The sequence below is a fragment of the Lepidochelys olivacea genome, assembly GCF_965140295.1.
Source record: "Lepidochelys olivacea isolate rLepOli2 genome assembly, chromosome: 2".
NCBI classification, from domain to species: Eukaryota; Metazoa; Chordata; order Testudines; family Cheloniidae; genus Lepidochelys; species Lepidochelys olivacea.
This window is the reverse complement of record NC_140412.1, coordinates 10,689,506-10,704,746: the sequence shown is the minus strand read 5'-3', so window position 1 is coordinate 10,704,746 and position 15,241 is coordinate 10,689,506. Positions and strand designations below refer to the sequence as shown.

Here is a 15,241-nt window from a genome sequence, read left to right as displayed (position 1 = left end):
TAGAAAAGTGATTTAAGACAAATTTGCCCAAAACCATATATATAAAATAAAGCCCATATCTCTCGCTATCATGAGAGGTGTATTCAACTGAGTAGGTTCGCAAAATAGACACACATCATTCTAATACAACGAACATATTTTAATTAACTGAGGCTACTATACACATCACTCAATCTACCCAGAAGTTCACCAGCATCAATTACAACCCCTCACACAAGCTACCAGTGACGTAAACAATAACTTTCAATGTATATATTAGAGCCGGAAGAAACTCAGCTATTAAAGTTTGATGAGTTGAAAAATATATTTTGTGTTCTTTTGCAGCACTTGAGAGTATCTTTCCAATGAATCCAAAACATAATCAACTGAAATTGTAAGCCAAGACACACTCCTCTCCCAAGGATCCCACTACTTTCATCCACTGGATGGTTTGGTGGCCAGCAATCCTGGCCCCTACCCTCCAACTAATATTTTATAAAGGGGACAGAGAGCACCAAACTCTCCAGTAAAACAGTATATTCCAAGTGTACCTGGCCTCCAAATGAAGAAAGTGGCCATCATAATAGCAGGATCCATAGGAACATTTTGAATTCCACAGCTACTGAAAAGGGAAGTATGAAGTGCACTCCCAAGAAGATATCTTGGGGATTTGGGCAAAGGATAAAAAGCATATCCCTGCCAGCTCCGCTGCCACAAAGATGAACAATAAGAACATAAGAATGGCCACAGTGGATCAGACCAACGGACTACCTAGCCCAGAGTCCTGTCTTTTGAGAATGGCCAATGCCAGAAGCTTCAGATGAACAGGGTGGTTTATCGAGTGACCCACCCTGTCATCCAATCCAAGCTTCGAGTAGTCAGAGGTTTAGGGAAACCCAGATCATGGAGTTGTGCCCCTGACCATCTTGGCTACTAGCCACTGATGGACCTATCCTCCATAAACTTATCTAATTCTTTTTTGAACCCAGTTACACTTTTGGCCTTCACAACATCCCCTGGCAACAAGTTCCACAGGATCACCATGTATTGTGTGAAGAAGTACTTCCTAATGTTTGTTTTAAACCTGCTGCCTATTAATTTCATTGCGTGAACCCTGGTTCATGTGTTATGTGAAGGGGTAAACAACACTTCCTTCACACTGTTCATGATTTTATAAACTTCTATCGTATCCCCCTTATTATCACTTTTCCAAGATGAACAGTCCTTGTCTTTTTAATCTCTCCTCACAGGGAAGCTTTCCATACCCCTAATCACTTTTGTTGCTCTTCTCTGTACCTCTTCCAATTTTTTTTTAATACATACATACACACACACAAACACACACACCCCTACCATTTTTTGAGATGAGACGACCAGAACTGTATGCAGTATACAAAGTGTGGGCATGCCATGGATTTATAAACTGGCATTATGATATTTTCTGTTTTATCGATCCCTTTCCTAATGTTTCCTAACACGGTTAGCTTTTTTAACTGCTGCTGCACACTGAGCTTATGTTTCCAGAGAACTATCTACGATGACACCAAGATCTCTTTCTTGAACTGTAACAGCTAATTTAGATCGCATTATTTTGTATGTATAGTTGGAATTATGTTTTCCAATGTGCAATACTTTGCACTTAACATTGAATTTAATCTGCCATTCTCTTGCTCAGTCACCCAGTATTGTGAGATCCCCTTGGTAACTCTTCGCACACTGCTTTGGACTTAACTAGCTTGAGAAATTTTGCATGGTCTGCAAACTTTGACACCTCACTGTTTACCCCCCTTTCCAGATCATTTATGAATACGTTGAAGAGCACTGGTCCCAGTACCGATCCTTAGGGGACCCTGACATTTACTTCTCTCCACTGTGAAAACTGACCATTTATTCCAACCCCCTGTTTCCTATTTTTTAACCAGTTTTAACTGATCCATGGGAGGACCTTTCCTCTTATCCCATAACTGCTTACTTTGCTTACGAGCCTTTGCTGCAGGACCTTGTCAAAGGCTTTCTGAAAGTTCAAGTACATTATATCCACTAGATCACCCTTGTCCACATGCTTGTTGTCACTGTCAAAGAATTCTAATAGATTTTTAAGGTATAATTTCCCTTTATAAAAGCTCTGTTGGCTCTTCCCCAACATATTTCATTCATCTATGAGACTGATAATTGTGTTCTTTAGTATAGTTTCAACCAATTTGCCTAGTAATTAAGTTAGGCTCACTGGCCTATAATTGCCAGGATCGCCTCTGGAATCTCTTTTAAAAATCGGTGTTACATTATCTACCAACCAGTCATGTAGTACAGATGCTGCTTTAAGTGTTATATACCATAGTTAGTAGTTCTGCAATTTCATATTTGAGTTCCTTCAGAACTCTTTGGTGAATACCATCTGGTCCTGATTACTTATCACTGTTTAATTTGTCACTTTGTTCCAAAACCTCCTCTAGTGAGACCTCAATCTGGGACCATTCCTCAGATTTTGTCATCTAAAAAGAAGGGCTCAGGTGTGGGAATCTCTCTCACATCCCCTGCAACGAAGGCCAATGGAAAGAATTCATTTAGATTTTCTGCAATGGCCTCATCTCCTTTGAGTGCTCCTTTAGCATCTTGATCATCCAGTGGCTGCACTGTTGTTTGGCAGGTTTTCTGCTTCTCATGTACTTACACAAAAATGAACAGCAATTATTTTTTCTTTTACTAGTTGCTCTTCTAATTCTTTTTGGCCTACCTAATTCACTCGTGGAGGAATTCTGTGCCACTGTGTGTGCAGAATTTCCTTTCCCTCACAGAAATGGGCTGCAGTGCTGCTAGCAGCCACTAAGGACCATTGGACCCGGCAGAGCCCAACTTCCACATAGAAGACACTGCTTGGGGGAGGGGGAGGAAGATAGAGGGTTCCTGACAGCTGCAGTTTCTCAGCATGCCCTGAAGGAAAGAGAGGGTGGTGCACAGGAAACACTGTGCTAGTCTGGGACCAAGCATCAGGCTGTTTCTCCCTCTGGATCCCTGGGCTCTGCAGGAGGAGTGGGCGGGTGCCTGGGCAAGAAGGGCCCCACGATTGGGGTCTCGGGGGGAGGAGTTGTGGGTGTCTGGCCCTCCAGCTGGGCTTGGGGGGGGGAAGGGGGGCAGAGAAACAGGAACTGGGTTGTCATAGGGGTTTCTTTAACTCTACTCCCAGAGGAATTTTTGTATGTGTTTCTGTATAGTTACAGACATATTTGCTGACAGGTATTTTGAAATAAATTATCAAAATGATTGAAACTGGCGTGATTATGTAGTGTTATTGTGACAAATAAATTCTGCACACAATATTTTAAAATTCTGCAAATTTTAATTTTTTGGCGCAGAATACTCCCAGGAGTACGAATTATACTTTTACACTTGATTTGCCAGAATTTATGTTTCTTTCTGTGTTCCTCAGATAGAAGAAGCATGCTAACTGGTCACCCCTGAACTGCTGGTCATTTCTCCAAGACAAAGGGGATAAGGAATAGAAATTTATAAGACAAGTATATTCCTCATATTTCCTTATTCTACATATAAGAAAAAAGGAACATGCTCTCACAGATGCTATTGTTATGTAACTCTTAAATATTTATTTAATGGTAACCACTGAACATTCCATATACAAATATATGTTTTTTCAAACTACAGTGGCTGTCCTGTAACCTTCATTAGTTACTCAGAGAATGATTAGCCATAGTAGAGTAGTACTGTAGCACTAAGGAGCCCCCGGGGTTGCATTATTTTGCAGAATAAGACAATTGTTGCAGTCAGCGTTTTAATTTATTACAGCGGTGGCTGGGAAGGGAGAGAACTGCACACTTTTCTTAAAACACCAGATAAATAAAGCTTTGCTATGTTGAGTGGAATGATACAGGAGTGCTTATGCTTTCCACAGCCTATTTCAAGCAGTAGTAGTGCATTGTAACATGGTCCACCATGGCCAGTTAGCGTGGCAGGCTAGTACAATGTAGATTTTATACCCTGGTTGGCCAAGCAATAAGTCTCTATGTAGACAAGCCCTGAAGAAGGGGCTGGAGAGTGAGGGGAATGCATAGGGATAAAACAGAAGAGAAATGAGGGAAATATTAATGATGGGTGACAAAGGAAATAATGGAGATACTGGCGATGGAGAAAGAACAAGGAATTAAAAATTGACTAGAGGTGAATATGTCAAACACCTAATCAGATATTAATAAAGGGTAGTCCATAAGACAGAAAAAAAGGGACAAGTGAGAATCCAGTGCCAAGGCTCTGTTGGGAAGCCCAGTGCACCCTGTCCCTGGACAGCCAGGAAGATTGAAAAAGGCTAATTTCTGCATTTTTCATACTGTCCTCTGGGTAGTAAAATCAGTCTTCTCACTGAAGCGGTTTGGTAATCTTCTCAGGGCCTTCTTAAACGCAATTTAAGTTTGCCTATATGTTCAATTATACTATCTATAGAACTATGGAAACAAAGTAGGAGCTATGCAGTAATGCTTACAATTAAAAGTACTTATCCTGTGAAACAGAAGATAAATTAATACAAAATACGCATAGTAATGTGCAATTTATAACCCAGATTACAACATTCAAATAAAAAGAAAAGGAGTACCTGTGGCACCTTAGAGACTAACCAATTTATTTGAGCATAAGCTTTGTAGCTCACAAAAGCTTTTGCTCAAATAAATTGGTTAGTCTCTAAGGTGCCACAAGTACTCTTTTTCTTTTTGCGAATACAGACTAACACGGCTGCTACTCTGAAACATTCAAATATTTTACGATGAGACTAAAATCACATTATTGTGATAGGAGCATATAATATGAAAATTTAAACATGGAACAAGCTGTGAAGTTTTTCCTTGATAAATGACCCTACTGGAGGACTAAAGTACTTGGAAATGTTTACATCTGTTATGACATTGGCATTTCAGACTATTTAAATTAAAATTATTAAACTTAAATAAAAAAATAAAAGGAGCCATTTATTCAAATTTATCGACCCAATAAAGGGTCACTGTGCTATAGACCTATTTTTAAAAGGTGTTTATAGTATTATAGTATTCACAGTCAAGAAGGAAGGGCATACCAAGGGGGGGGCACAAGGATCAGTTCTGGGTCCAGTTCTCTTCAATATCTTCATCAATGATTTAGATAATAGCATAGAGCATACACTTGTAAAGTTTGTGGACGATACCAAGTTGGCAGAGGTTGCAAGTGCTTTGGAGGGTATAATTAAAATTAAAAATTATCTGAACCATTCAGAAATGGTCTGAAGTAAATAGGATGAAATTCAATAAGGACAAATGCAAAGTACTCCACTTAGGAAGGAACAATCAGTTGCACATATACAAAATGGGAAATGACTGCCTAAGAAGGAGTACTGCGCAAAGGGATCTGGAGGTCATAGTGGATCACAAGCCAAATAGGAGTCAACAAAGTAACACTGTTGCAACAAAAAAACAAAAGGGGGGGGCAGGGCAGAGGAAGACATCATTTTGGGATGTATTAGCAGGAGTGTTGTAAGCAAGACACAAGAAGTAATTCTTCCACTCTACTCCATGCTGATTAGACCTCAGCTGGAGTACTGTGACCAGTTCTGGGCACCATATTTCAGGAAAGATGTGGACAAATTGGCAAAAGTACAGAGAAGAGCAACAAAAAGGAGTAAAGGTCTAGAAAACATGACCTATCAGGGAAAATTGAAAAAATTGAGTTTGTTTAGCCTGGAGAAGAGAAGACAGAGGTATAACAGTTTTCAAGTACATAACAGATTGTTAGAAGGAGGAGGGGGAAAAATGTTGTTCTTAACCTCTGAGGACAGGACAAGAAGCACTGAGCTTAAATTGCAGAAAGGGCGGTTTAGGAAAAACTCCTTAACTGTCAGGGTGGTTAAGCACTGTAATAAATTGCGTAGGGAGATTGTAGAATCTCCATCTCTGGAGATTTCTAAGAACAGGTTAGACAAACACCTGTCAGGGATGGTCTGGATAATACTTAGTCCTGCCATGAGTGCAGGGGATTGGACTAGATGACCTCTCAAAGTTCCTTCCAGTTCTATGATTCTATTACTACAATTTATTATTTTATGCCACCCAAATCTGTGCTGGCTCCTCACAAAAGATGTAGAAAGATTTAGTCCTTACTCCAAAGAGCTTACAGGATTTTTTAAAATACGACTGAGGTTCAGAAACAATATGGAAGGGATGTGAAAACGAAGGACAAGGGACACAGCAGCACAATCACACATTTACTATGGTTAGGCATGGCATATCTTGGTGAGTGTTTAAGTTTTTTCTTTTTATCTTTTTAATTAAACATAAGGAAGACAAGACTGCATATTATGGTCTTATTTAATGCAGGGATCATGGAAGAGGTGAATTCTATAACGAACAAATGGCAAAAGTGCAGCTTCAATTTGAGACAATGGATTTCCTGAATGCTGTGGCTCTGGAGTCACTCAGGCTGACAACACCCAATAATTTCAACACTGACGTAAGAAGATGAATCTTCATATTCAGTTCAGGATTTTGTGGCCAACATGAGGGTTACAGGGCTGTCCCAGGTAGCTGCAGATTCAGCTTTGGATCTAGTGTTTGCGTTAGAATTAAAGGGCTGGATAATGTACTCCTCTCATGGAAAATCATAGGCTCCAATAGTTTGAAAATGTATTACTATTCTCCTAGAGGAGTGAGGAACTTATTCTGATAATCTGCCACTATCAATGGTATTGGAGTGTTTCCCCTTTGATAGTTTCATCCTCACAAGTAATCTTGGTTTTAAAATGATTTGTGAGGTGCGGGACAGCTAAAGAGCTAATGGCAGAAATCCTGGGCCAAAGATGATTTATTGGGACAAACGTTTCCTAAGGTCTTGAGGTATAGTTGTGTGAGAGGCAAAGCATCTGCAACCTCTTGAGAAGAGCCACCATTCCATATGGTAGAGAAACTGTTTAATGAAATTTGCCTTCTCACAGGGGCTGATTTTGACTACCCCTCGCTGAGAGCAAATTTGTGGTTATTTTGCAGAGAAAATTACTTGAATTAAGACTAAGTTGCCCACATCAATGACAGTAAAACAGGATATTGAGAAGTTGAACGCCAAAAGTTATCTGGATTTAGAACTGTGGTGTTCACTGAGGTTCTGGATGTGATCAGAAAATTCTATTCCACACCCTGTTTGGACATTAGGTCTTCTTGGCTGATGAAAGCTTAAAGGGAAGTACTGGGTCCTTTGGAGGCAGACTGTCAATCCCACCTTTAAGTAGGGCAGAATACTGAGAACTCTTAAGGAAGTGCATATCTTAACTTAAAAAAAATCACTTGATGTTGACACTTGTCAGTTATCAACCTGATTCTCATCTTCAATTTTTGTTTCAGAGTATGGAGAAGATGGCGAAGAACCACCTTTCAGAAAGAGCCAGATTCCGCTACCATCAACCGAGGAAACCTTTTTCTGCCTAAATTCCCGAAATACTCGGTGTAGACTGTGACAGGGTCAGGCCAGATGGCTACAGGAGAGTAACAGAAGGCAGATATATTAGCCCCAGGTTAAGTAGGTCCCTTTTTCCTGGGTAAGGTAACAGGGAAGATTCCAGAACCATCAGGAACTTTCTAGAAACAATTAAAGCAGACAGGCTGATTAGAACACCTGAGGCCAATCAAGAAGCTGCCAGAATCAATTAAGACAGGCAGGCTAATCAGGGCACCTGGGTTTTAAAAGGAGCTCACTTCAGTTTGTGGTGTGTGTGCGAGGAGCTGGGAGCAAAAAGCTGAGAGTGAGAAGGCATACTACTGGAAGACTGAGAAGTACAAGCATTACCAGACATAAGGAGGGAGGTCCTGTGGTGAGAATAAAGAAGGTGTTGGGAGGAGACCATGGGAAAGCAGCCCAGGGAGTTGTAGCTGTCACGCAGCTGTTACAGGAGCCACTGTAGACAGCTGCAATCCACAGGGACCTGGGCTGGAACGCGGAGTAGAGGGCGGGCCCAGTTCCCCCCATCCTTCACCCCCCCAACTCCCTACTTGATACCGGAGGAGTTGACCTGGACGGTTGGTTCCATCAGAGGAGAAGATCTCTGGCCTGTTCCCCCAATCCACTAGGTGGATCAGCAGAGACTATGGGGATTGTTCTTCCTTTTCCCCATGCTGGACAGTGATGAGGCTAACTGAACAGCAAATTTGAGCCACGAAAATGGCCAAATGAGGGCTGCCAGGAACCTCTGAGGCGAGCAAAACTGCCAATAAGCACAGGACCCACCAAGGCAGAGGAGGAACTTTGTCACAAGACTCATTTCTCCAACTCACACTGTCATAAATATAAAGGGAAGGGTAAACCCCTGTAAAATCCCTCCTGGCCAGAGGAAAAATCCTCTCACCTGTAAAGGGTTAAGAAGCTAAAGGTAACCTCGCTGGCACCTGACCAAAATGACCAATGAGGAGACAAGATACTTTCAAAAGCTGGGAGGAGGGAGAAAAACAAAGGGTCTGGGTCTGTCTGTGTGATGCTTTGGCCGGGGACAGAACAGGAATGGAGTCTTAGAACTTAGTAAGTAATCTAGCTAGAGATGCGTTAGATTATGATTTCTTTAAATGGCTGAGAAAACAGCTGTGCTGAATAGAATGAATATTCCTGTCTGTGTATCTTTTTTGTAACTTAAGGTTTTGCCTAGAGGGATTCCCTATGTTTTGAATCTGATTACCCTGTAAGGTATTTACCATCCTGATTTTACAGAAGTGATTCTTTTTTACTTCCATTAAAAGTCTTCTTGTAAGGAAACTGAATGCTTTTTCATTGTTCTAAGATCCAAGGGTTTGGGTCTGTGGTCACCTATGCAAATTGGTGAGGATTTTTACCAAACCTTCCCCAGGAAGTGGGGTGCAAGGGTTGGGAGGATTTTGGGGGGAAAGACGTTTCCAAACTCTAATTTTTTCAGGAACCTAGATAAAGTTTGGTGGTGGCAGTGGAAGTCCAAGGGCAAAGGGTAAAATAGTTTGTACCTTAGGGACGTTTTAACCTAAGCTGGTAAAAGTCAGCTTAGGAGGTTTTCATGCAGGTCGCCACATCTGTACCCTAGAGTTCAGAGTGGGGAAGGAACCTTGACACACACCAACTCACCTCTCTCCACAACCTGGGAGGAGGAAGGGGGGGAACAAATATGTAATTGATGGCTATTTTGGTAGAGGGACAGTTTGGAAGGCTGGATATTTTACTCAGACAATATAATGTTTAGTTGTATGAGAGGCATAAACTTTTGAGGAAGCCTCTTGTTAATATTTCGGCATCACAAAATTGATTTTCCCCAAATGATAAAATAAATTCACTTCTTATAAGCATCACAGAAGAAGTGGGGTCTTAGGAAGGATTTGATTGATAGGGTAATGGTCTCAACACCATTTATTAATTGTTTAGGACTGCGTCCATTATGTGCCATGCACTTTCCAGATTTTAAAGAAGGATGGTACCTGCCCTTGGGAACAAATAGTCTAACAACTGTTAAGTGGACAGGTTAGGAAAGCAGATGGGAATACCTCTAAGACCTCCTGCCTAGATAAGTGCCCAAAGAGATTGTCAAGGTTCCTCCCTCACTCTAAACTCTAGGGTACAGATGTGAGGACCTGCATGAAAACCTCCTAAGCTTACTTTTACCAGCTTAGGTTAACACTTCCCCAAGGTACAAATTAATTTTATCCTTTGTCCTTGGAATAACCACTGCCACCACCAAACTCTAACTGGGTTTACTGGGAAACGTAGTTTGGACACGTCTTTCCCCCCAAAATCCTCCCAACCCTTACACCCCACTTCCTGGGAAAGGTTTGGTAAAAATCCTCACCAATTTGCATAGGTGACCACAGATCCAAACCCTTGGATCTGAGAACAATGAAAAAGCATTGAGTTTCCTTACAAGAAGACTTTTAATAGAAATAGAAGTAAATAGAAGTAAAGGAATCACCTCTGTAAAATCAGGATGGTAGATACCTTACAGGGTAATTAGATTCAAAATATAGAGAATCCCTCTAGGCAAAACCTTACAAAAAGGACACACAGACAGAAATAGTCATTCTATTCAGCACAATTCTTTTCTCAGCCATTTAAAGAAATCATAATCTAACGCATCTCTAGCTAGATTACTTACTAAAAGTTCTAAGACTCCATTCCTGGTCTATCCCCGGCAAAAGCAGCATATAGACAGACACAGACCCTTTGTTTTTCTCCCTCCTCCCAGCTTTTGAAAGTATCTTGTCTCCTCATTGGTCATTTTGGTCAGGTGCCAGCGAGGTTACCTTTAGCTTCTTAACCCTTTACAGTTGAGAGGATTTTTCCTCTGGCCAGGAGGGATTTTACAGGGGTTTACCCTTCCCTTTATATTTATGACAGAGATGAATGAAGGGAACAGACTGCAGAGCTACCCTACTGTAATTGCTCTTGTTTTCTCTTTCTCTCTTTCCATTTTCTTTTGTCCATTTCTCCTTTTCCCAGAATGGTTGTTATGGTAGAAGTAAACTGAATCAAGAAAGGTCTATTCTGTGCAAAGATTATATATCCGTGAATTCAATCTATTTCAATAAATAAAAACGGAGGTTTCAACATCAAAATACGCTGTGTTTAAAGTGCATCAAGAGCCATTATATTATGAAAGTTTTAGGAAAACATAGCCAGTCAATCCAACAGTCCACGTCATTTGTACAATGCTGAACCCACTCTTTCGCTCCACAAGTAACAATCACCTTGTACTCTGCAATTAATTTTACTGCATGAAAACTGCAGACAAAATAAATTACACCGAGAAATTCTTAGCACTCAAAGATGTATCTTCAGAGAAACAAAAATAGATTACAGTCTCTGAACTGTACAATGATCTTAAAAAAATGAATAGTTCACAAAAGTTGAGAGAATAAAGCTATAGCAGTATCTCTTTAATGCCAAAAGCACTTACCGTTGACATTCCCCCGCATGCAGAACTAGGTCTTCGTTGTTTTTAGCACTAACGGTCAGCTCATGTTCAGTTGAATTGAAGACATCAAGGAGTAGATGGCATTGTCGGGTGCTGTTTGGAAAGGTAAAATAAATTAATACTGTAGCTTTAGTAACACATAATGAAGTATTTGAATTACATATATGATTGAATCTTTAAAGTTATATTTACCCTCATCTATTCCAATTTTAGTATCTTAATTTTTCCTCTAAAACTAACTATGACTAAACCTTGTTGAAATTTAAAAAGAGTATGCATAGTTGAACAAGAGCAGAATTTAATGATACTTATGATCTGCAAATGTCTGTCACCAATCTAGTGGAATCACTCCTAAATATCCTCAAAAGTACCAAGTACAATCCAGCACCACCTTTATTAGCAGACTGCCTCCATTAAACAATGGATTTTTTTGTCAATTCTTTGAATGCTCATTTAAGACAGTTTTAATATACACGAGTTTGTTGACAAAGTCCTTTTAAGACCCAAACTACTAAGATTAGTGCTGTTTCAGAGAAAATGAAGACAGACAGCAGAATCAGCTGGAAACAAGGAGGAAAGCCAACAGCATGTTATAAACCCACCCAATTTTTTACAAACCACTAGCACGCACTTCATGAACAACTGATTCAGAGACCAAACTGGGAACCATTTATCTAGAACATCTTTTGCAGCATTGTTCATTATTGTAGGTTTACTAGAATTTTGTTCAGTTGAGTTCTTAGAAGTCTTAAGAAATGGAGCTTCCAAATTTCACTTTTGATCTTCACTGAAAAATCAGTCCCTGCAGGCTGTAAACTATTTTTGTTGCTCTTCTCTCTGAACCCCCTCCAAATTGTCTCTGTGTCTAATAATTAGGGCTCCAGAAGTGCACTGTTTGTCGAAGCTTTAGTTATTTTTATTTTTAAATGAAGTATTTACATGAACATAATATGAATAATGTTCATAGTAGAAACATTAGGCTTCAATTTCAATCTGTAAATGAAAACCTCAACTGTTCGAGAAAGTAGAAGGGAAGTAATGAAAACACTAGGTCTACACTACAACCTTATATAGGTATAACTACATCGCTCAGGGGTGTGGAATGTCCACATCCCTGAGCGATGTAGTTATATCGACATAACCTCCAGTGTAGACAGTGTTATGTTGGCAGGAGAGCTTCTCCCGTCACCATAGCTACCACCTCTTGCAGAGGTAAATTAAACTACACTGACAGAAGCAGCTCTCCCCACGCTGGCATAGTGGTGTCTTCACTAAAGTGCTACAGTGGCACTGGTGCAGCTTTTTAAATGTAGACCAGCCCTGAGATTCTTGTTATGTCTGCTATGACTAATGAGAGAAAAAATTGTTATATAACTGTTCAGAACCCTAAGGACGGAGGGGAATGGATGGAGCTTTGACATTACCAAGGGTCAATCTGGACTGATGGACAGCTGTGGTTCCCTCAATTCCCCAACTTGGGGTGCCTTTTACACTGTTTTGCTGTGAGACCAACCACTCCTGGTCTACTCTCACACAGCCTCCAGCATGTAAATCACTCCCAGCTATATTGTATGAGTGCTATTGAATTACACTGCAGGGTAACATCAGCAAACTCCCAGTCCCAGACATTCTCCCAGAAATGTGAGTCTTGTACTACCCAGAACCCTCCTGCACAATAAAGCTCATCATTTCATTTCATAAAGTCCATCATTTCATTAATGGAAAATGATATGCATAAATCTTGTTCTCCCAAATGGAATTTCCCAAACACTTCAATCCAAACAAACTGGTTTAGATAAAACAACAAAACAAATTAATTAACTACAAAAAGATTTTAAATGACAACAAGTAATGAGACATAAGCCAGAATTGGTTACAAGGAAATAAAAGGTAAAACACAACTAACACCTCACTTAACAAGCTATGTAAATACAAAGCAAAAGGTCTCTCTCACCACATTTTCCAACAGTCTTACTACCTGAACCTCTTTCATTCAGGATCTCCCTCCCTTTCCCAGTCCAATGCTGCTTCTTTGTTCTTCAGGGGTTGATGCTGCCATGGGTAGAGAGCAACGGTGAGATGATTTGGGACATATGTCCTTTCCCCTTATAGCCCTTCCTCTTGCGCAAGAATCATCTCCAGCTGATGTTCAGGAGACAGAAAAACTGCATGGCCAGGACCATCAAGCTAATTCTTTGTCAAAATGTAGATCTTTTGCCCACATCCTTTCTACTGCAAAGAGTGGCCACTTAATCAGGTGATGGTGAATTTGATCTTGTTGACACCTGGCTGAGGCATTGGCTAGCCTTTTGTCTCTGCGGAACTTATCACTGCCCTCCAGAACATGTCCTGGTAATATTGTACAGTGGAATCTTATCTCTTTACATACAATGTTGCCACACATATTTTACCAGGACAACAATGATCAGCAATTCATGAGTTTTTAATTGATACTGTATATACTATATACAAAATTTAGCATAATCTCTTAAAAGGGGTGAACATAGGTGTACAGACTGTCACATGAGTCACTGGTGATTGAAGGGAGTGGCTAGTAAGTAAAATTGACTGTCACTGGTCCTTGAAAAGATAAGAGTGGGTGGAGTTCTGAATGGTGAAGTGGGACTGGGATTGGTTGATAGAAATTTCTGGAAGACGGGTGGGACATCTAACGTGGTTCTATATAAAGAGGGCCCTCCCAAATTCACGACCATGAAAAACGCATCACAGACGGTGAAATCTGGTCTTCCGCTGTGAAATCTGGTCTTGTGTGCTTTTACCCTATACTATACAGATTTCACAGGGGAGACCAGCCTCTCTCAATTTGGGGGTCCTGACCCAAAAGGGAGCTGCAGGGGAGCCACAAAGTTATTTTAGGAGGGTCGCAGCATTGCTACCCTTACCATACCAGGCCACCCTTACTTCTGCACTGCTGCCTTCAGAGCTGGATGGCCAGAGAGCGGTGGCTGCTGATTGAGGGCCCTGCTTTGCAGGCAGCAGCGAAGAAGTAAGGGTGGCAATACCCTACCACGCTGTCCTTACTTCTCCGCTGCTGCTGGCAGCAGCTCTGCCTTCAGAGCTGGGCTCCCGGCCAGCCACCACTGCTCTCCAGCTGCCCAGCTCTGAAGGCAGCAGCGCTGCCAGCAGCAGCGCAGAAGTAAGGGTGGCAGTACCACAACTCCTCCTAAAATAACCTCGTGAGCACTCCACAACTCCTTTTCGGGTCAGGATCTCTACAATTACAACACCGTGAAATTTCAGAATTAAATAGCTGAAATCATGAAATTTACTATTTTTAAAATTCTGTGACCGTGAAATTGACCAAAATGCCCTGTGAATTTGGTAGGGCCCTATAGATATATATTGTGGCAGAGCTCTGACCTTGTCCCCCGCTTCCAGGCAATTTATGCTAGCTTCAGAGGCTCATTGCAACCCTCCATGTAGCCCTTCTCTCTCTAGGGCCAGGGATACAGTCTACTGAGCCCTTTTCATCATAAGCCAGCAATGGAGGTTGGGGAAAGAACTCCCACAGTCTCTGTTGCTCCGACAGCCTCATGCCAAAACAGTTTAGCCTCCTCTCCTGACAGGGGCATGTTTTCCCCTCCCAGGAGGGAGGTGTTTCTGTAGTGGTGAGTTGGGGGGAACCCGGGCCTGCCCTCTATTCTGGATTCCTGCACAGGGACCCTAATGGTAGCAGCTGTTGGCAGCCAGAGTTGCTACATTTCCCTGGGCCACTTCCCCACAGCTCTCCTGCTTCTCCCTTACCTTAGGGCTCCCTTACCAATGACTTGAGGGTGTCCTCATTAACCAGCCCTTCAACCACACTTCCTCTCCTCTGGCTCCTCTCTGCCTGACTGGAGTGAGCCCTTTTGTATTATCAGAGGGGCCTTAATTAGAGTCAGGGGGTCACATTAGCTTAATGGCCTCACCTGACTCTTTCCAGGTTAATTGGAGTCAGGTGTTCTCATTAGCCTGGAGCAGCCTCTGCTCTGGTCAGTCAGGGAACAGAAAACTGTTAATCCAGTGGACAGTATATCTGCCTTCTGCTATTCTGCTGTACCCAACTGGCCTGGGTCTATCAGGGAACGGATGGGTAGGATCCCCTGGGGGACTAACATGAAGGGGAAAGGAGTCCAGGAGAGCTGGCTGTATTTCAAGGAATCCCTGTTGAGGTTACAGGGACAAACCATCCCGATGTGTCGAAAGAATAGTAAATATGGCAGGCGACCAGCTCGGCTTAACGGTGAAATCCTAGCGGATCTTAAACATAAAAAAGAAGCTTACAAGAAATGGAAGGTTGGACATATGACCAGGGAAAAG

At 41.5% G+C, this 15,241-nt stretch overlaps 1 protein-coding gene across 2 annotated transcripts in view; it reads right to left on the bottom strand.

Annotated features, from left to right (window-relative positions):
* The window catches only part of TRAPPC9 (trafficking protein particle complex subunit 9), an 832,591-nt gene that overhangs the window by 470,928 nt on the left and 346,422 nt on the right, over positions 1 to 15,241 (bottom strand). For both annotated transcript variants that reach the window (XM_084622016.1, XM_084622015.1), the window contains exon 19: positions 10,904 to 11,014. In XM_084622016.1, the coding sequence (XP_084478142.1) occupies positions 10,904 to 11,014 (111 nt within the window). The remainder of the gene's footprint in view (positions 1 to 10,903; positions 11,015 to 15,241) is intronic.